The sequence below is a fragment of the Vicia villosa genome, linkage group LG3 (genome assembly GCF_029867415.1).
Source record: "Vicia villosa cultivar HV-30 ecotype Madison, WI linkage group LG3, Vvil1.0, whole genome shotgun sequence".
In the NCBI taxonomy this organism is placed as follows: domain Eukaryota; kingdom Viridiplantae; phylum Streptophyta; class Magnoliopsida; order Fabales; family Fabaceae; genus Vicia; species Vicia villosa.
In genome coordinates this window covers 103,042,563-103,065,327 of record NC_081182.1, presented here as the reverse complement: position 1 = coordinate 103,065,327, position 22,765 = coordinate 103,042,563, and the positions used below count along the sequence as shown (strand labels likewise).

Below are 22,765 nucleotides of genomic sequence, written 5' to 3'. Positions count from 1 at the left end.
CAGTGTTTCATGGTATGTGAAGAGAATTAATCTCTTTTTCTACAAGTTGCTTTTATACAATGGAAAAATATAAAAAAGTCGTTTTTTTAAAAAAAAAAACGATTTTTCCGAAAATTTGAAAAATTGATTTTTGTGTCGAAAATATAAAAAGTCGATATTTTTGGAAAAATTGTTTTTTTACCGAAAATATTAAAAAATTTATTTTTCCGAGAAAAAACCAATTTTCGAAAGTATAAAAAATCAAAAAATTCAAATTTTTTAAAAAATATAAAAAAAATCGAATTTTCCAAAATAAAAAAAATCTGTTTTTTTCAAAAATAAAAAAGTCATTTTATTTATTAAAAATAAAGAAGTCAAGTTTTTTAATTAAAAAATAAAAAAGTTAATTTGTTATGAAAAATATTTGATATAAAATTAGGGCCTTGAGGCCTTACTTAAAATTTAGGGGCCTTTATTTTAAGGCCCTAGTTATTTTGGGGCTTATTTACTTTTGAAAATTTAGGCCCCTTATATTTTGAGGGCCTTAAGTATTAGGCCCTAGCCCTTGAAATTGACAGCTCTAATCGAACCCACTCCTTTATATTTTTTGTTCAATACTACTTGCCATGCGTGCTGCGTTCAGTTGATGTTAAAAGCAGAGTTCCAAATTATTATATACAAAGAAAAACGCAAAATAAAAACTCAAACAAACCAAAGAAGACGCACGCTGTTGCTTCTTTTTCTTCATTAACGCTGCTTCACGAATGAACATAGCTCCCTGCGAATTCAAATCCAATCAAGCACAACAAACAAATAAATTGCAAGGACACAGACCGACTTAAAATCTCCTTCCGAATCCATTGGTACCATCGGTTTCCTCTAATTTTATCTGTAACTCTAGATCCCAAAACAGAGCTCCGAGAACCTAACAATGGTAGATTCTCCAAACAGCAGCCAAAACTCAATTAACTGTCCAGAAACCTTTAAAACCCTCATCCAAACTCAAACCTGCAATTGAAATTCGTTCATGATACGTGAATCGACGTAACCGAATATAAAAATTATTGAGCAAAACGTGAATGCTCTGATGACGGTGTTGGACGCCTTGGCCGTTTGTGAATTCGGTTTCGGTCCTTGGAGGCCAGACCTCTCTTTTTATCTGCAATTGTTCTTGGTTTATATATGGAGTTTTTTTAGGTTTCAAGAATTGAATTTGATTGATTGTGTTTAATGCTTGATTGAGATGTTTTTTAGAAGGTTGATATTTTGTTCAATTTTAGTGTTGATCCTTTCTGTTTTGGGATAGGGACGTGTACGGAAACAAATTTGTGCAAGAAAATGCTCCTTGGACATTCTTATTTTTCTTAAATGCTCTAATAAATTGAAATATCATGGCTATTAAAAATAAATTGAAACATCTAAACTCTAATTTCCTATAATAATAGTAACACACTAATTGAAAAAATAAATAAAACCTAAGTATAGTATGACTATTCTAAAAATGAAAATAAATAAATTCAAACATTACTAGTTAGTATTAATAATATAAAAATTATAATCTTAGTAATTTAATAATAAATCTAAAATACAAAAGTCTAACATCCTAATTTTGAAACTAAAATAAAAATAAAATTGCACCATAAAACATAAAAAAATGTCAAGCAAAATTTAATTACCTAGGCTACAAAAATAATTTAAAGTAACTGTTACATAAAAATTACTGTTAAAATGTTAGTAAAAGTTGAACAAAAATTTTTAAAACCAAAGTTAAAATAATTTAAATGTTAGAATTAAGGCGGGCAAATTTTGGGGTATGACATTACTAAAAGATGTAAAGTGCAGAAAAATAAATGACACAAGGATATATCCTGGTTCCCCTCACAAACCGAGAGTACTCCAGTCCCCTTACGCAGTAAGAGATTTTAATATAGTTGGTATCTTGTACAAGCCTAACCAAACACCAAGAACAATCCTCTTGGACCAAGAACAATCCTCTTGGATTTTTCACTAAGACCACTTATGAGAACAATCCTCTCAAAGTGTCTAACTTGTTTCCAACAATCCTCGATAACAAAAATACAACAAGTATTTGATTTTGTATAAGAGTTTGAATAGAAGAACAATGTATCAATCACTTGATTGATCTTCTCTACCAATCATGCAATTTATAAGAATAACAAGTGCTCAAATGTTGATGGATATGATATGAATTTTCTGTTTATGGTTTATGAGACAATGCAGAAAATTCTTTTGAAAGTTTGGTAATCACAACACTTGAATGAAAATTTTATGATATATAATGATGTTAAATTGCAATAGGAAGAGGTGTTTTGAATTCTGAAAATATAGGATATATATAGTGTCTTAACACCCCTAGGAATGAGTATGATACAATGAAAAGGTGCAAAGTTTGATGGTATAGAAAAGGTTCACGTTCAAATTGTAAACATACTGATTTCTGATTCTGGAACGATGGAAATCGATTTACCATTATGGGAAATCGATTTTCCTGAAACGTTGTGCCTTAAAATTCAAAAACTGATACTGGAAATCGATTTACCACCACAGGAAATCGATTTCCACAAGCAAAAAACAAATTTCCAGAAACTGATTTGGCTGGGCACGCATAGGAAATCGATTTCCACTTACAGGAAAGCGATTTCCAGTTTGAAAAAATTAGAAAAACAGAATTTTTAACAAGCCAAAATGCACATGATTTGAGGATGATTTTGAGCACTTAAATTATTCTTATAAGAACATGTTTGTACCTATTTGAAAGATGAGCTTCATAAAGTCTTCAAGTGATCTTGTATGTTTACAATCTTCTTTGACTTTAGTAATTTGAGTAGTTCAATCTTTGATACATCCTTTCTTGATATTTATGAGTGCACACATGTTGTCTTCATCAAAACACATAACATTTGGAGAAGCTTGCAATCATATTCTCCCCCTTTTTGATGATGACAACCAATAAGCTTTAAAAGTGATTTTTTGCTTGACAAGTCCTTATGCTCCCCCTATGTTGATGACTCCTCTTTTAACAAAGTTTTTATCATAGTTTGAATGAATCTTGAGACAAATTTTTCTATCCATGAGGCTGCATAATTTGGACTAAAAAGCAACAAATACAAGTTTCTTCTCCCCCTTTGTTATTATCAAAAAGGATGGGGAAAAGAGGTCAAACATGGACAAAATATATATAATGCAATATAGTAAAAAAATGAGACTTAATAACACAAATAAACATAGCATAATAATAATAATAATTTTGTCTAAACCATAACAATAACATAATACTACTAATTATGTCTAAAAAAGAAGAACTTAAAACCATAAACATAACATAATGAAAATTGTCTAAAATACCACAAAACATACTAAGAAATAAAAATAGAACATAAGACACATAAGATAACTAATCACTAGCATTCATCTCTTCATTTCCATCATCGTCTTCTTCTTCTTCTTCATCTCCGGAATTCCCAAGTTGTTGTTGAAGTTGATCAAAGCGACGATTAAACTCATTCCGGGTTTTTTGATGTTCATGAATGTTACGGATTTCCATTTGGAGAAGTTTCTTGTAAAGGAATTCCATGGTAAAGCCACCTTCGGGTATGTCGGAAGGTGCTTGTGCATTCTCACCATCATTATGTTTGTAAAGACCATCATTATCTTTGAAAATTCCCATATTTCTCAAACAATTGTCACTTGAAATTATGCTTGTCTTCCCCATTTTCGTTGTGGGTTCCTTGCCTAATGGAATTCTAAAGGCTTCAAAAATTTTGGAAATTGGGCGAGCATATGGTAGCCCACTTGTCAAAGAAAAATAGTATTCCATATGTCGGAGAATCACATAGGCCCAATTTACCGGCATAGCATTTTTCATGGCACATAGAAGCATTGTATCGACTTCTCCTACTTTAGTATAATTGTTGCCTTTTGGAACAAGCACATAAGCAAGAAAGTAATGAAGCATTCGGTCACTTACCGACAAATTCTTGCTAGAGACAAACACATTAGATGAACCGGATTGAATATGTTTGGCATAAAACTCCTCTCTAAAAATACGACTTATTCCAAAATAAAATTCCATCATTTCATAGTTAAAAGCTCCTAGTTCTTCCGGAACATAACCGCGCATAATTTGTACACCTTCATAAGGAACACCTAAACATCTACCAAATTCTTCTATGGTCATAACAATGTCAACATTTTTAACCTTAGAATGTAATGTAAGAGTATCATCTATCCTAAGGTGAGCATAAAAGATTCTAACCAAATCCGGATAATAAGGGCCAGCATCAGAAACAAACTTATCCATCTTTTGAAAAGCTAGCATTTCAGGGAAATTGAAGCTAGTGTTAGGGAATGAAGTAAGATTACCAAATTTAGGTGTGATGATGGCTCTTTGTTTGAAGTTGAAGAATGCTTTGCGTTGCCGTACCGGAGGGAGTTCTTGCTCAGAGTCAGTGTCGGAGTTGACAACCATGGGAGCTTTTCCTCTTGATCTCTTTGGAGGTGCCATGGAAGAGTTTTGGTGAGGTGAAATTTTGTGAGGGAGAGAGTGTTTTTCGTTTTTGGTGTTAGGGTTCACAAAATAAGCACTTTTTAGAATGACTTATTTTGTGAGAAGAAGAGAAAATAAGGTTTTATAAAAGTTGGGATAAGTGGGTTTTAATGGAGATAGAGTTGGGAGATGGGGAGATTTAAGTGGGCAATGAAGATTGTGTTGAATACCTTGTATGTTACCAAGGAGAGTAGTTGAAGAATGGAAGAGAGAGTGAATGCTAGTTTGACCCAAAATAAAATACATACAATGCATAAAACATATAAAAAAAACAGAATAGTAAAAGAAAATAAAAAATAAAAAGAAACGTACAGCAAGAATGTACAGCAATGTTCTGTATTAGGTTACGGAAATCGATTTCCTATGGGAAGGAATTGATTTCCAGCTTCGCAAACAGCATTCCAGAACCCATATTTTGAGATTTTCGCTGAAGGAAATCGATTTCCTGTGAGGGTAAATCGATATCCATGGCATTTTTTGCCCAGAATTACTGAAACAGCAGCTTTGTAACTTAAATAATGAAACTTTATATCATATGATTCAAACATTATTCTCATCTAAAAGTCCGAGTTCTCTCCGAATTTTGTAAAATGGTTCTTTTGCAAGCAGTTTGGTAAAGATATCCGCAAGTTGATTATGAGTATCCACAAATGTTACTTCGACATCTCCTTGAAGAACATGGTCTCGGAGAAAATGATGTCGAATGTCTATGTGTTTGGTTCTTGAGTGCATGACCGGATTTTTTGTGATATTAATTGCACTTGTGTTGTCGCATCGAAGAGGAATGCATCGGAGATCAAGTCCGTAGTCACGAATTTGTTGCTTAAGCCAAAGAATTTGTGCACAACAATTACCCGCTGCTATGTATTCCGCTTCGGCCGTGCTAAGAGTAACACATGCTTGCTTTTTACAAGCCCATGATACTAATGCATTTCCAAGAATGTGACAAGTGCCACTTGTGCTTTTACGATCAGTTTTACATCCTGCATAATCCGCATCAGAATAATCAATTAAATTGCAAACACTACCTTTAGGATAAGTCAACGTTGGTTGTTCCTTTGAGATACTTCATGATCCTTTTAACCGCCATAAGATGTGATTCCTTTGGATTTGCTTGAAAGCGAGCACAAAGACACACACTGAACATTATGTCAGGACGGCTTGCCGTCAAATACAATAAAGAACCAATCATACCTCGATACTTAGTAATATCAATTGGAGTACCGGATTCATCTTGATCAACATATGTACCGGAGCCCATTGGAGTATTCATTGCTTTACAATTATCCATATCAAACTTCTTCAACAATTCTTTACCATATTTGGATTGATTGATAAAGATTCCATCTTTGAGTTGCTTAATTTGTAGTCCAAGAAAGTAGTTCATCTTTCCCATCATAGACATCTCGAATTCTCCTTGCATCATCAATGAGAATTCCTTACACATTTCTCTGTTAGTCGATCCAAAAATGATATCATCAACATAGACTTGAACCAATAAAGTGTTACTTTTGATTTTCTTAATGAACAAAGTTGTATCAACCTTACCCTTTTCGAAACCCTTTTCACACAAAAATTGCTAAGTCTATCATACCATGCTCTAGGTGCTTGCTTTAAGCCATAAAGAGCCTTTCTCAACTTAAAGACATGCGAAGGATTCTTGAAGTCTTCAAATCCCGGGGGTTGTTTGACATAGACTTCTTCATTGATGTATCCATTCAAGAATGCGCTCTTGACGTCCATTTGATAAAGCTGAAAATTTAATGAACATGCATAAGCAAGTAAGAGACGAATTGCTTCTAACCTTGCAACCGGAGCAAATGTTTCTTCAAAGTCGATTCCTTCTTCTTGATTGTAACCTTGGGCCACCAATCTTGCTTTGTTTCGAACAATTATACCATTCTCATCAAGTTTGTTCTTAAACACCCATCGAGTACCTATGATGTGTTTATTACTTGGTCTAGGAACAAGTTCCCAAACTTGATTTCTCTCGAATTGATTTAATTCTTCTTGCATTGCATTTATCCATTGATCATCTCCTAAGGCTTCATCAACTTTGGAAGGTTCAATTTGAGAAACAAAAGCCATGTGTAAGCAAGCATCTTTGAGATTTAATCTTGTTGCAACTCCTTGGCTAATATCACCAATAACTTTATCAATAGGATGATCTCTATGAGTTCTCCATTCTTTTGGTAGATCATTGGTGTTTGATTCTTGTTGTACACTTTCTTGTTGAACACTTTCTTATTGAACTTCCGGTGCCTTCACAATTGTATCATTTGAAAGTTCTTCCGGGGGTAAGTCTAAAGGATCATCATCATCACAAACAACTATTTCCTCCTTAGAGGTGTTAGTCTCATCAAAAGATACATGCATGGATTCTTCAATAGTTAAAGTTCTTTTATTATAAATTCTATATGCTTTACTAGAAAGAGAATAACCAAGAAATATACCTTCGTCGGATTTCTCATCAAACTTACCAAGATTATCTTTGTCATTGTTGAGAACTAAGCACTTGCATCCAAAAATGTGAAAGTGAGCAATGTTTGGCTTTCTTTGAAGAGTTCATATGGAGTCTTCTTTAAGATAGGTCTAATGATTACTCGATTTCCAACATAACAAGCCGTACTAACCGCATCCGCCCAAAAGTATTTAGGAAGATTTGCATCACTAAGCATTGTTCTTGCAAGTTCCACTAGAAACCTATTTTTCCTTTCAACTACTCCATTTTGTTGTGGAGTTCTTGGTGCTGAAAAATTATGAGAGATACCATGTTCTTCACAAAATTCTTCGAATGATGCATGTAACTCGGTGAACTGACTTTTATTTTTAATATGCAACAATGTTGCGGTGAGCATGAGTCGCCACCAACTTTTATTTTGTCCAATGTTAGGAAAGGTAAAAAGTACAGAAAAGACCTTTTTGAAAGAAAACGGGCTCGGGGGGTAAGTTATGAAAAGGGAAGGTGCAAGCATCCTTTTCATCCGTAGTTATCTACGGGCTCTTAATTTGCTTAGCTCATGTTTGTTTGTTTTGAGTTGAAAAGAGGCATAAGGACTTTAGCGTGAATGCGTAGCCTTAGTTTTTCAAAAGAGTGTTGAAAAGATATTTTTGTTGAGCTATGCAGATTAAGAACACTACCCTAACTAATTGGTCCTTTTCTATACTTTTTACGGTTCCTAGGATTATCCATACTATGTAGAAGTAGGAAATCCTTTATATTAGACGTGTGGGTCATCGAAGGGTCATCGAGGTCGTTTGAAGGCAACAAATAGAGGTACCTTTAGCAATATTTGGAAGGACAATCATCGTTTCGTAGGCAACTATTCGAGGGACTAGATCGTATCATCGTAGGCAACATTGTGGGTCATCGAGGGACTTAAGATCTTTGCGATGATTTTTAATCGAGGGACTTTTGCTAATGGGTACCTCTACATTCGAGGGACACGACCTTATAATCGAAGGCAACCAAGAGGGGCGCACCCTAGAGGTGAGTGTGTGAAGAGAAGTGTGTTAATTTCAGATATTTAATCTTTTAGTTAGTGATCTACGATTGAGATTTAGGTCTTTTCACACCCTAGTTTACTATCACAAGCAGATAAGTATTGCAGGAAAACAAAAGCGGAAACGTAAAATCCTAACTATTACAGGGCTTCGGGATGGGGGATTACAATAAAAACCAAATGAAAAAAAAAATTATTACAAACCCAAATGAAAGATAATATATACAAAACAAAATTATAATTAGCCACCAAAAAGTCTGATGCTCAAGACGGTAATTCCTCAAAAAAGATAAAAAAATGTTAGTCACGATATAAAAAAAATAATGCATGAAAAATGATAAAAATGCTAGCAAATATTAATTACAATTAACAAAGAAAAATTTAAAACTAAACATAATAAACTTTAAAAAAAAATAATTAATTAAAATATTTTTGGTATTTTTTAGACTTAATGATACTATCCTATGCTAATAAAATTTAAAAATCTAAACATATATTAATGATACTTAGATAATGAAAACCATGGGCTCAAACTCAAAAATAAAAATAGAACCTACGAAAACTATTGACATAATAACTAAATAAGCTAATTAATAAAATAAATTAAAAGAGTAAAAAGAAACAGTCAACCATGGAGGCAAAACCTCCTTTCACGTGAATGCCAAAAAAATAGAAACATAAAACAAATTAGAATAAATTAAAAAAAACAAACTCACTAAATAAAAGGAAAAGAATTTGACACAGTACCGTACCTCTTTCTCTCAAAAGTTTTTTGTGGTATTATTTTTATTTTTTATGTAGGAAATAAGATATAATTAATATGACCAAACAAAAATATTTTTGTATTAATTAATCTTGATTATTTAATTAAGACCCAAAGATATGAGATGTTAATATTTTTCGGGTTTTTATGAATTAATATGAGACTAAACTAATTTCATTGATAACACAAACAAAAAAATCAATAAATCATTGCATATGTACATGGGAAATAAGAAGAAGAAAACAAAGTGTGGATACTGATACATCCACGTGAGTATCTCTTCCATCACTAATTTTTAACACCAATGAAGGTTCAACATGTGGCAGCTGTTTTTATTAAATTAAAATACATAAAAAAAACAACAACAACTTATACTACCTCCGGTCCTATTTATAAGAAAAGATTCTTTTTCAGATAATAAATAATATATCTCGACACCAGATACATTATTTATTCAATGTATCTGAATAGAGAATTTTTTTCTTATAAATAGGACCAGAGGGAGTATTAGTTAAAGAAAACAAATTGAGGATCCGATGAATGTTTTTCTCTCTTTCTCAATCCTCTCATTCATAGAAACAAAACAAACCAAACTTTCCAACCAAAACAAACACTATAGATTAAGAACTCAAAAAACAAATATATGAGAGAAAGTTACCGAGGCGCCACGGCTAAGCGGAGGAGTGTGGTGGTGGTTCGATTCCGGTACGGCGGGTGCTTTACCGGCATGCGGTCCTGAGCTTCACACGGCTGTGCGGCGACGAGTTTGTTTCGTCGGGAGGATGCGTGCAGCGGCCGGACTTCTGAAGGTGGGTTTTGCGGCTGTCGGTGTGGTTGGATGGCGAGTGATTTTGGAGAAAAGTTTGAATTTTTGGCTTTTGTTTTGATTTGAGAGGAATAATAGTGTATGGTTGGAATGGCTTTGGTGAACTTTGAAGTTTTTAGATTGCTTAGAAATATTATGGCTATGGTGAAAGCTTTGTGTGTATTGATGAAAGTGTTCAGTGTTTTGGATTATATTGGTTTTGGAAAATGGTGTTAGATATGGTTTATGGTGTGACAATAGTATGATGAAAAATTAGTCAGAATGATGTGAAAATTGTTTGTACGTGGATGGAGAGGGGAATTTTGGTGATTACTGGTTTTTCTGTGATGGCTGAAAAGTGGGTCGGAAAAATAAGGGTTTCTTGTGGTGCCCCCCTTGAATAGAAAATTGGTTCCCTATTTATGTTAAAAATTAGGTTAAACTAAAAAAGGAATAAAATAATTTAATATCAAACCTTTTAATCAAATTATTTTCATGAATATTTTGTCTTAATTTTTGTTAAAATCAAATCAAAATATTCAAGAAAATTGTCTTATGATAAAAGTTGAATACCTTATTTATTTTTTATATTGTTTTTGGTTATTTTTGAATAAAAAGTGGATAAAAGTAAAAAAAACATTTTTAAAAAAATAATAAATAAACAAATACGAAAATAATATTTAAATATGTAAAAAAGTTATTTTTTGTGATTTTTAATAATAAGTGGAAATAAAAAAATATACAGTTAGCAACAAACAAAATGAAAACATGTTAGAAGTGGGATTCGAACCCGATACCTCTTGCATTTGTAGCTTTTTGTACTCAAATCCTTACCAATTTTGCTATGTCAATTATTTGAAATAAAATGACATTTGTAATTATATGAGGGCAAATTTTGGGGTATGACAATGCATTTTGAAACTCTCCACCATGATCACTTCTTATGGATACAATCTTTAATGACTTTTCATTTTGGATTTGTTTTGCATACTTCTTAAAGGCTTTAAAAGCATCACTTTTCTGCACAAGAAACAAAGTCCAAGAATATCTAGAATAATCATCAACAATAACTAAAGCGTATACATTACCTCAGAAACTTCTTGTCCTTGATGGACCAAATAAATCCATATGCAACAATTGAAGTGGTCTTGTTGTAGTCACCACATTCTTTGGTTTGAAAGATGATTTGGTTTACTTTCCCTTTTGACATGCATCACATAATTTATCCTTGACAAACTTTATCTTTGAGTTTTACCTCATTGGTGACTTCATCGATGATCAAGCATTCCTCCTTAGTGAATTTGATCTTGAAGCCTTTGTCACAAAGTTGGCTAATGCTTAGAAGATTATGCTTTAGTCCTTCAACATAAAGAACATCTTCAATGGATGTGAAAGGTGGTTCACTAACTTTGCCTTTGCCAAGAATTCTTCCCTTATTGTTGTCTCCATAAGTGACAAAACCCTTGGCCTTTAACCTTAGATCTGAAAATTGGTTTAGGTCACCCGTCATATGCTTTGAACAACCACTATCTAGATACCATAGGTTTGAAGTGGTCTTCAAGCATGCCTACAAAACAAATTAAGTTTTGTTAGGTACCCAAGTGGCTTTGGGTCCATCATAGTTAGTTCCTTTCTTCACCCATACATAATGTCCACTAGGAACACTAAAGTTCCTTACATAACAAGCATTGGGTGTGTGACCAATAATACCACAATAAAAACAAGTAGGTTCAAAGTTACTTCTATATCTAGGAGGATAAGATTTCTTCTTAACAAAGTTCTTCCTTTTAGGATAATGTTGCATTACTTTAGGCTTGATCACTTTCTCTTGAATTGGTTGGTTACTAGCCTTGACAAAGATAGTCTTGTTGGATCTTGGTTTATCAAATTTAGAGAAACCAAGTCCGCTCTTATCATTGGAGTATCTTTGTGTGCTAAGAACATTTTCCAATCCAATTTGCCCTTTTTCATATCTTTCTAAAACACGTTTTAATTGGACAATTTGGAAGGAAAGTGATTCACAATTCTTGCATGCAACATTATTTTCTTGAACACTAATCATTTTTTCTTTGTCATCTTTATGTTCTACTTCACTTATCTTAACCTTCTCTTCTAAAGATAGTATGATTTTCTTTTGAGATGAGATAGTTTTATAGAGAATTTTGCATTCTTTTAATAATTCATATATTGCACCTTGTGCACCATTATCAAAAAGAGAATCATCATAACTAACCTCACCTTCTTCATCGTCGGAGTGGTGTGATGCCATTAGTGCTAGGTTTGCACTTTCGTCACTATCGGAGTCCGATGAGGAACTTACTTCATTATCTTCCCATGCTATATAGGCCTTTTTATTTTTGAATTCCTTTTTGCTTTTGAATCCATTCTTCTTCGAAAGCTTTGGACATTCCGGCTTTATGTGTCCTTGTTTCCCACATTCATAGCATGTAACTTCTTGTGATGAAGTGGATGCTTCTTTATCCTTATGCTTTGAGAATTTCTTTCTTTTGACATAGTTAGCATTATTAATATTATTTTTATTACCAAAAAATTTGCCTAACCTTTTTACAAGAAGCAAGAAATTTTCATCTTCATCTGATGCATCTTTCATTTGGCTTTCTTTTGAATCTACCTTTAATGCAATGCCTTTGGATTTCTTCTCTAAGTTCTCATGCTTTTCCAATCTTCCAAGTTCCGTCTCATATTCTTGAAGTTTTCCAAATAGTGTTGCAGAAGTAAATTTTGATAAATTTTTCTTTTCGGATATCGCCGTCACTTTTGGTTGCCACTCCCTTGTCAAAGACCTGAGCACTTTAAGATTAAGTTCTTCGGTAGTAAGAGTCTTACCAAGTGCCTTCAAGTGATTTGTCAGATGTACGAATTGTTTTTGCAAATCGAGAATAGTTTCTCCGGGCTTCATTCTAAACAGTTCGTACTCTTGGCTTAAAGTATTCAACCTTGATCTTTTAACTTCAGTAGTACCTTCATGAGTTTCTACAAGAGTATCCCATATTTCCTTTGATGTTGTACATGCCGATACTCGGAAAAATTCATCCATACTAAGAGCACCTTGAAGAAGATTGACCGCCTTTTGTCAGCAAGAACCCTTTTTCTATCATTATCATCCCATGACGCTTTAGGTTTCTCCGATCCAACACCATTAACGACCGTTATAGGGACATGAGGACCTTGTAGGACAGCCTCCCAAACTTCTTCTCCTTGTGCTTCTAGATGAGCCTTCATTCAGATTTTCCAAAAGTCAAAGTATTCACCACAAAACAATGGAGGCTTGTTGTTAGAACCACCATCTTTGAAAACCGGATTTTGATTTGCGGAAGCCATTCTGGATCTTTAGGAACAAGTTACCTATAACTTGCTCTGATGCCAAATGTAAGTATCAGATATGCCTAAGAGGGGGGGTGAATTAGGTACTTAATAATTTTTTCGGTTTTATGGTGTAAAGGTGATTATTTTTCTGGTTTATGGTGATGTTACTAAAAGATGTAAAGTGCAGAAAAATAAATGACACAAGGATATATCCTGGTTCCCCTCACAAACCGAGAGTACTCCAGTCCCCTTACGCAGTAAGAGATTTTAATATAGTTGGTATCTTGTACAAGCCTAACCAAACACCAAGAACAATCCTCTTGGACCAAGAACAATCCTCTTGGATTTTTCACTAAGACCACTTATGAGAACAATCCTCTCAAAGTGTCTAACTTGTTTCCAACAATCCTCGATAACAAAAATACAACAAGTATTTGATTTTGTATAAGAGTTTGAATAGAAGAACAATGTATCAATCACTTGATTGATCTTCTCTACCAATCATGCAATTTATAAGAATAACAAGTGCTCAAATGTTGATGGATATGATATGAATTTTCTGTTTATGGTTTATGAGACAATGCAGAAAATTCTTTTGAAAGTTTGGTAATCACAACACTTGAATGAAAATTTTATGATATATATTGATTTTAAATTGCAATAGGAAGAGGTGTTATGATATATATAGTGTCTTAACACCCCTAAGAATGAGTATGATACAATGAAAAGGTGCAAAGTTTGATGGTATAGAAAAGGTTCACGTTCAAATTGTAAACATACTGATTTTTTATTCTGGAACGATGGAAATCGATTTACCATTATGGGAAATCGATTTCCCTGAAACGTTGTGCCTTAAAATTCAAAAACTGATACTGGAAATCGATTTACCACCACAAGAAATCGATTTCCACAAGAAAAAAACAAATTTCCAGAAACTGATTTGGCTGGGCACGCATAGGAAATCGATTTCCACTTACAGGAAAGCGATTTCCAGTTTGAAAAAATTAGAAAAACAGAATTTTTAACAAGCCAAAATGTACATGATTTGAGGATGATTTTGAGCACTTAAATTATTCTTATAAGAACATGTTTGTACCTATTTGAAAGATGAGCTTCATAAAGTCTTCAAGTGATCTTGTATGTTGACAATCTTCTTTGACTTTAGTAATTTGAGTAGATCAATCTTTGATACGTCCTTTCTTGATATTTATGAGTGCATGTAACACTCGGTATTTAGTTAATTATTTAATTAAATACTTTCAAATTATTTCAAATTTAATTATTGAATTTGTGGAGTGTTGAGAATTGTTGACATGGGTTTTTATGATTAATTAGTTGATTAATTAATTGATTAAGTTGTAGAAATAGTATTAAAGAAATACTAGATTTACTATATGGACTTAATTAAGTGATGATAATAGTAAAAGGTGGGGTGTGAATGTTAGGCCCAATAGATTTAATGAAATTAAGTTAAGATAAGGATTAGGTTAATTAGAAGAGAAAAAGTCTTGGGGAATTAGTCATGGGAAGGTGTAGAGAAGAGAGAAAATAGGAGAGAAATTCATTCCCGTTTTTCTTGCAGCAGTCTCACTAAATCGAAGATCCCCGATTCGTTAACCGTTGGATCGCCACCAAATTTTGTGGGTAGGTTCGCAACACCTATAGCTAACTTTTGACCGTTGGGATCTTTAAAATAAGGTCTGAGTTGTGAGATATCATCATCGCACTGTAGCTGCATATTTGGGAAAATTTTCAACTTTTGATTCTGATGAAAAGAGGCAATGGTTGGGAGCTAAGGCTAGATGGCTTCGATCGGTAGAATTGTAGAACGGACTCCGAATCCAAGGTAAGGGGTGGGGTTCTAACTCTATAACCGGACTCATGATGAATGATATGTGGGGGTTAAATTCGTAGGAAATTGTTCCTGATTATTTGTTGTGATTCTGTCGTGTTGATTCAATGAAATTAGTTGTTGTTGTGGTGATAATTGTTGTTGTTTTATGCGAAGTTGAAGGATGTTTCAGTGACGATGTATACCTCTATTTATTAGTATAGCGACGATATAGGCTTATGCCTTGTGACGATGATGTTGTTTGTTGTGTGTGTTTGTTGCATTCATATACATATGCATTTTTGGCGACGGCCTAGATTGGCAAATTAGTGACGAAGGCTTATGCCTTGATGCCTCTGTTTAACTGGCAATTGGCGATGGGGGCTGAAGCCCTGGGTACCACATGCATGTGCAGTTGTAGAGTCTCATTGTATGTGGCATGAGTGTGATTTAATTGTGATGTGACTTGAGTTGTTGTTAGATTGTGATAATGTGGAGTTGTAATTATAAATTGTTATACTAATGACGTGTTGTGACAGGTATTGTCTGGAAGATGAGAAATAGTTGTTATAACTATTAATATGTTGTTGTTATTGATTTTTGTTAATATAACTGTTCAGGTTAATTGTTATTATAAATGTAGTTTGAAAGCTGTAACGTGATAATTTCGTATGATTAAATTCTAATATATTGTTTATCATGCGTTTGTTTATATTGATAGATATCTCACCCTTTCTGAATGATGTTTCCCTACCATGGGAAATTGACAGGTACTCAAGATAGCGATGGAAATTTGAAGTGATTTTATGAAGTCTTTAATTGCTGTTAATCGAGTTGGTGTCTTGCTCTGATACGTAGCACTCGGGGGGATAAAACGATTGTTTTATTTATTAATTCTTTTGCTGAATTTTTATATGGTTTTGGTTTAAATTGTAACTTAAAGTTACCGTGCAATGATGCTACGACTTAATTTGAATAGTTATGAAGTTTGTTGATTCCGCTGCGAGTTAATTATTGAATTTAAACAAAGTGATTTTTTTGTAATGATTTGATTATCGTTTTAAATTCTTGTGCTATGTATCTATATGAAGGCAAGTAAGCCGTAAATGTTTTTGAGATGACGAATATGTGATACCTCAAATGAACTTGTTTGGAATTTATAGTCTGATTTTCCGTATAATTTATTGGGTAGATTTGGGGTGTTACATTAGTGGTATCAGAGCAGGTCGGTCCGTCCGGCCAAGCTGTCTAATGTTGTTTATTCCTCTGTTCGTGACAAGTGTGTGAAACACTGTCGGTACTTGTTTCTTTCTGGTTGTTGCAGGAATTAGTTTGAGCGAAGTGGGGGAGAAGCTTTGCTTCTCGGATGTGGTTCAGTTGCAAGTTCGCAAAGAGGATTGTTGTCTGGGTGTTTCGAAACCTGAATTTTGGCGAAAGAATGTGTCTCTCGAGTTATAAAAAGTTTGGGAGTGAGGAGATATATTAAGAGTTATTGGAATATGTTTAAGTTGAAGAAAAATGAGTTTTGGAGTGGAAATTCCGTAAGCAAAATGCAGGAAATTGTTGAATTTTTTGTGAAACTTTAAATATTCATAATTGGAGTTCTGGACATCCGATTTGAGTCCCGTTTGAAGCGTTGGAAAGCTAGCGAAATGAACTTTATTTTTAAAAATGGTTTCATAAGCTGTAATAGACTTATTTATAACAGGATGATGTTTGAAAGAGATGGAATTTGCGGTTATGCTTGTCCTTGGAACTGGACTTGTTTGTTGGTGCCGCACGGGACGTCAGCGTCAAAGTTGAGTGAATTTAAGGAGTAATTAATAGGTTTGTTGAAAATAAATTTTAAGAATTAGTGTACCATTTGAGAAGTTTTGGAGATACCGTAAAGAGTGTCGCCGCATGGCGTCGATGTTCGCACTTTCGAATAGCGTTGGAATAGTTTGCAAGTTAGTAACAGGTATGTTGAAGAAGTACTGGAATGGTCGACATATGTGTAGTCGATTTGAGATGTGTTAATGGGTTGTTATGTTGGATGGTTGGACGTGGAAGTGTAGTCGATGATGGTTGTATCGGATAAATTTTCGAGGACGAAAATATTCTAAGTGGGGGAGAGTTGTAACACTCGGTATTTAGTTAATTATTTAATTAAATACTTTCAAATTATTTCAAATTTAATTATTGAATTTGTGGAGTGTTGAGAATTGTTGACATGGGTTTTTATGATTAATTAGTTGATTAATTAATTGATTAAGTTGTAGAAATAGTATTAAAGAAATACTAGATTTACTATATGGACTTAATTAAGTGATGATAATAGTAAAAGGTGGGGTGTGAATGTTAGGCCCAATAGATTTAATGAAATTAAGTTAAGATAAGGATTAGGTTAATTAGAAGAGAAAAAGTCTTGGGGAATTAGTCATGGGAAGGTGTAGAGAAGAGAGAAAATAGGAGAGAAATTCATTCCCGTTTTTCTTGCAGCAGTCTCACTAAATCGAAGATCCCCGATTCGTTAACCGTTGGATCGCCACCAAATTTTGTGGGTAGGTTCGCAACACCTATAGCTAACTTTTGACCGTTGGGATCTTTAAAATAAGGTCTGAGTTGTGAGATATCATCATCGCACTGTAGCTGCATATTTGGGAAAATTTTCAACTTTTGATTCTGATGAAAAGAGGCAATGGTTGGGAGCTAAGGCTAGATGGCTTCGATCGGTAGAATTGTAGAACGGACTCCGAATCCAAGGTAAGGGGTGGGGTTCTAACTCTATAACCGGACTCATGATGAATGATATGTGGGGGTTAAATTCGTAGGAAATTGTTCCTGATTATTTGTTGTGATTCTGTCGTGTTGATTCAATGAAATTAGTTGTTGTTGTGGTGATAATTGTTGTTGTTTTATGCGAAGTTGAAGGATGTTTCAGTGACGATGTATACCTCTATTTATTAGTATAGCGACGATATAGGCTTATGCCTTGTGACGATGATGTTGTTTGTTGTGTGTGTTTGTTGCATTCATATACATATGCATTTTTGGCGACGGCCTAGATTGGCAAATTAGTGACGAAGGCTTATGCCTTGATGCCTCTGTTTAACTGGCAATTGGCGATGGGGGCTGAAGCCCTGGGTACCACATGCATGTGCAGTTGTAGAGTCTCATTGTATGTGGCATGAGTGTGATTTAATTGTGATGTGACTTGAGTTGTTGTTAGATTGTGATAATGTGGAGTTGTAATTATAAATTGTTATACTAATGACGTGTTGTGACAGGTATTGTCTGGAAGATGAGAAATAGTTGTTATAACTATTAATATGTTGTTGTTATTGATTTTTGTTAATATAACTGTTCAGGTTAATTGTTATTATAAATGTAGTTTGAAAGCTGTAACGTGATAATTTCGTATGATTAAATTCTAATATATTGTTTATCATGCGTTTGTTTATATTGATAGATATCTCACCCTTTCTGAATGATGTTTCCCTACCATGGGAAATTGACAGGTACTCAAGATAGCGATGGAAATTTGAAGTGATTTTATGAAGTCTTTAATTGCTGTTAATCGAGTTGGTGTCTTGCTCTGATACGTAGCACTCGGGGGGATAAAACGATTGTTTTATTTATTAATTCTTTTGCTGAATTTTTATATGGTTTTGGTTTAAATTGTAACTTAAAGTTACCGTGCAATGATGCTACGACTTAATTTGAATAGTTATGAAGTTTGTTGATTCCGCTGCGAGTTAATTATTGAATTTAAACAAAGTGATTTTTTTGTAATGATTTGATTATCGTTTTAAATTCTTGTGCTATGTATCTATATGAAGGCAAGTAAGCCGTAAATGTTTTTGAGATGACGAATATGTGATACCTCAAATGAACTTGTTTGGAATTTATAGTCTGATTTTCCGTATAATTTATTGGGTAGATTTGGGGTGTTACAGTGCACACATGTTGTCTTCATCAAAACACATAACATTTGGAGAAGCTTGCAATCACATTGTTGTTAATCAGAAGAAGATGCTTCTGGTGTTGCTCAGAAGCAGTAGAGCTTCTGAGGTTGATTAGCTAGAAGTTGTTGTTAGTCAGAAGCAGTAAAAGCTTCTGAGGCTGTTAATCAGAAGCAAATGCTTCTGATGGTCTGGAGTTGAGTTTGTTAGCGTAGCTGTTAAGTTTAGTTAGTAAGGGTACTTTAGTTTTTTGTAGTATTGTACTGTTTGTACTTTAAACTTGTTCACTAAGTTTAGTCTGTTAGGGCTTAGGTGGCAATTTGCTTTTTGTATAAATAGCCTTGTAGTAGTTATCATTTAATACAACAACGCAAGTAGAATCAACAACTTTATTCTCTCTCATTAATCTTTGCGACGTTATTCTCTTTGTCACCACCTTTATTCATTGTGCACCAACAATTGGTATCTAGAGCTCCGGTTCCAAATACAGAGAAACACGAGTGAACGTGAGTTTGTGTAACTGTGTGATTGATTTTGTTTCAGGGAAACAAAGTTGTGTTGAATCATATTTTCTCTTAGCTGTTTGTGGGTTGGGAAACACTGTGTGAGTGTTAGTGAAATCTGTTTTTGTCTGCACAAGTTTAAAGATGAGTGGAAGCAATTTGAATACCAAACTTCCAGTTCTTGATGGTAAAAACTGGAATAGATGGATGATTCAAATGCGTGTATTATTTGGTGCTCAAGATGTTCTAGATCTTGTCACTAGAGGATATGTTTGGGTTGCAGCGGATGCAACAGAAGAACAAAGAGAAGCGCAAAGAGAGACGAAGAAGAGAGATCAAAAGGCGTTGTTCTTCATCCATCAGTGTGTGGATGTGAATGTGTTTGAGAAGATTGCTTATTCTATGACGTCAAAGGAGCCGTGGGATATACTGGTCAGGTGTTACGGTGGTGACGCATCAGTGAAGAAGGTGAAGCTTCAATGCCTGAGAAAGCAATATGAGAATCTCAACATGAAGAACAATGAGAAAGTCTCTGAGTACATCTCTAGAGTGATTTTGATCACTAATGAGATGAAGGCTTGTGGAGAAACTCTTTTTGAACAAGTAATCATAGAAAAGATATTGAGGTCACTTACTCCTCAATTTGATTACATTGTTGTAGCCATTGAATATTCTAAAGATCTGGACACCATGAGAATAGAAGAGCTGTAAAGTAGTCTAGAGGCGCAAGAGTTGCGTCTGACTGAAAGAACTTCTGAGAGGGAAGTTGAGCAGGCTCTGAAGGCTTCTTTTGTCAAGAAGGACCAGAAGCTGAAAAAAAACATGGTAGGTCGCAGAAGTCAGAAGTCTTCTATTCTGATAAGGAGAAACATCAGAAGGGAAAGGAGAAGTATGACAAGAGAATGGTTCAGTGTTACTGTTGTAATAGGTTTGGCCACTTTGCTAAAGATTGTTGGTCAAACAAAGAAGAAGCAAAAATAGCCAGAGGAGATTCTGATGATGAACCTGTGCTATTAATGGCTTATGAATCTGATGAGGAACCTGTGAGTTTTTCGTTTTCTGATTCTGAAGGGGAAGAAGATAACTTTGAATATTCTGAAGGAGTATTTTTATATGATTCAGAATCAGAAGATGACTTTGAAGATTTCGGAGAAGACAAGTCAGAATCTGAAGGTGATTATGAGTCTGAAGGAGAATCAGAAGATGAGTCTGAATCTGAAGAAGATTCTGCTTCTGAAGATGAGTCAGAACTTGAAAGTTCTGAAGAAGAGTTATAGTCAGAAGATGAAGAATCTTCTGGAGACTCTGAAGATGAGTCAGATGGTGAATCTGTTTCTGATCCAGATTTTGATGATGATCAAGAATCTGGTGGTGGTCATGCTTCTGGAAGGGAAAAATCTGAAGACATAGGTTCTGGAGGACAAGCTTCTAAAGATGATCATGTTTCTGGTGTTAATCATGATGTTGAAGGTGGAAATTCTGAAGGCGGAGCTTCTGAAGGTAGTCCAACTTCTGACGGTGGTCTTGATTCTGAAAGAAAAGATTATGAAGTTGAAACTTCAGAAGGCAGAGCTTCTGAAGGCGATCCAACTTCTAAAGGTGGTTGTTTTGAACAAGACCCAGAAGTTAACAAAGGTGGAACTTCTAGTGCTAGTCAAACTTCTGAAGAAAATCCAGAAGGAGATATAGTTCCAGAATCAGAAGGAGGTTTTGAACTATTGGGTATTGAAGAAGCGCTCAAGAAGAAAGTCTGGCTGAATGCCATGAAAGAAGAACTTGAGGCTATAGAAAGAAACAAGACTTGGAAGCTGACAGAACTTCCAAAGGATAAGAAAACCATCAGCGTCAGATGCTTCTGAGGCTATTAATCAGAAGCAGATGCTTCTGATGGTCTGGAGTTGAGTTTGTTAGCGTAGCTATTAAGTTTAGTTAGTAAGGGTACTTTAGTATTTTGTAGTATTGTACTGTTTGTACTTTAAACTTGTTCACTAAGTTTAGTCTGTTAGGGCTTAGGTGACAATTTGCTTTTTGTATAAATAGCCTTGTAGTAGCTATCATTTAATGCAACAACGCAAGTAGAATCAACAACTATATTCTCTCTCATTAATCTTTGCGCCGTTATTCTCTTTGTCACCACCTTTATTCATTGTGCACCAACATAACTTGAAGGATAGAAAAACACTTAGAAAAGGGGGGTTTGAATAAGTGTAGTCTAAAAACTTGAACGATAAAAACAAATTGCACAGTTAATTTTATCCTGGTTCGTTGTTAACTAAACTACTCCAGTCCACCCCCACGAAGTGATTTACCTCACCTGAGGATTTAATCCACTAATCGCAACAGATTACAATGGTTTTCCACTTAGTCTGCGACTAAGTCTTCTAGAGTATCCTGACCACAACCTGATCACTCCAGGAACAAATGCTTAGACGCAAGCTAAGACTTTCTTAGAGTATCCTGACCACCACGTGATCACTCTAATTACAACTGCTTAGACACAAGCTAAGACTTCCTAGAGTATCCTGATCAACACTTGATCACTCTAGTTACTTACAAATTAATGTAATCAATTCTAAGAGTATTACAATGCTTCTGAAAAGCTATAATCACAACAGTGATATTTCTCTTAACGTTTAAGCTTAATCTCACTAATATATTACAACAACAATGTAGTGAGCTTTGATGAAGATGAAGTTTCTGAGCTTTGATTTGAACAGCGTTTCAGCAAGTTTTTCAGAATAAGTTTATTCAGGATTGGTAACCTTACTTCTTATCAGAACTTCATTTATATAGGCGTTTGAGAAGATGACCGTTGGGAGCATTTAATGCTTTGCGTATTCCGTACAGCATTGCATTTAATGTTTCACGCTTTTGTCAACTACCTCGAGCCTTGTTCACGCTGTGTCTACTGACGTTGCCTTTAATAGCTTCCAACGTTCCTTTTGTCAGTCAGCGTAGCCTGCCACCTGTACTTTCTTCTGATCTGATGTTTGTGAATAAAACATTTGAATATCATCAGAGTCAAACAGCTTGGTGCATAGCATCTTCTTGTCTTCTGACCTTGAAGTGCTTCTGAGCGTGATACCATGAGAACTCCAGTGCTTCTGCTTCTGATCTCAAGTTCTTCTGATGCTTCCATAGACCCATGTTCTGATTCTGCCTTGACCATCTTCTGATGTCTTGCCAGACCATGTTCTGATGTTGCATGCTGAACCTTCTGAGACAAAGCTTCTGAGCGCTGATTTGTGCATACTCTTTATATATTTCCTGAAAGGGAAATTGCAATGTATTAGAGTACCACATTATCTCACACAAAATTCATATCCTTGTTATCATCAAAACTAAGAATATTGATCAGAACAAATCTTGTTCTAACAATCTCCCCCTTTTTGATGATGACAAAAATATATATAAATGATATGAATTTGCGATCAGAAAGAGCAGACGGCTAAAGACAATTTACACAGCTATAGCATAAGCATGTGAACATGTCTCCCCCTGAGATTAACAATCTCCCCTTGAGATGAATAATCTCCCCCTGAA

General features: G+C 34.5%; 1 protein-coding gene across 1 annotated transcript; it reads left to right on the top strand.

The window, feature by feature from the left end:
• Positions 1-20,124: 20,124 nt before the first annotated feature.
• LOC131658691 (peptidyl-prolyl cis-trans isomerase FKBP53-like) lies at positions 20,125-21,270 on the top strand. Its single transcript, XM_058927959.1, has 3 exons — positions 20,125-20,395; positions 20,567-20,944; positions 21,263-21,270. The coding sequence occupies exons 1-3, from the start codon at positions 20,125-20,127 to the stop codon at positions 21,268-21,270; spliced, it is 657 nt and encodes a 218-aa protein (XP_058783942.1).
• Positions 21,271-22,765: the final 1,495 nt, after the last annotated feature.

Excerpts from the sequence above, each read along its gene's own strand:
- LOC131658691 (XM_058927959.1), top strand. The coding sequence starts at position 20,125 with ATGGTTCAGTGTTACTGTTGTAATAGGTTTGGCCACTTTGCTAAAGAT. Across the intron at positions 20,396-20,566 it reads AGACAAGTCAGAATCTGAAG|ATTTTGATGATGATCAAGAA; the intron begins GTGATTATGAGT and ends TTTCTGATCCAG.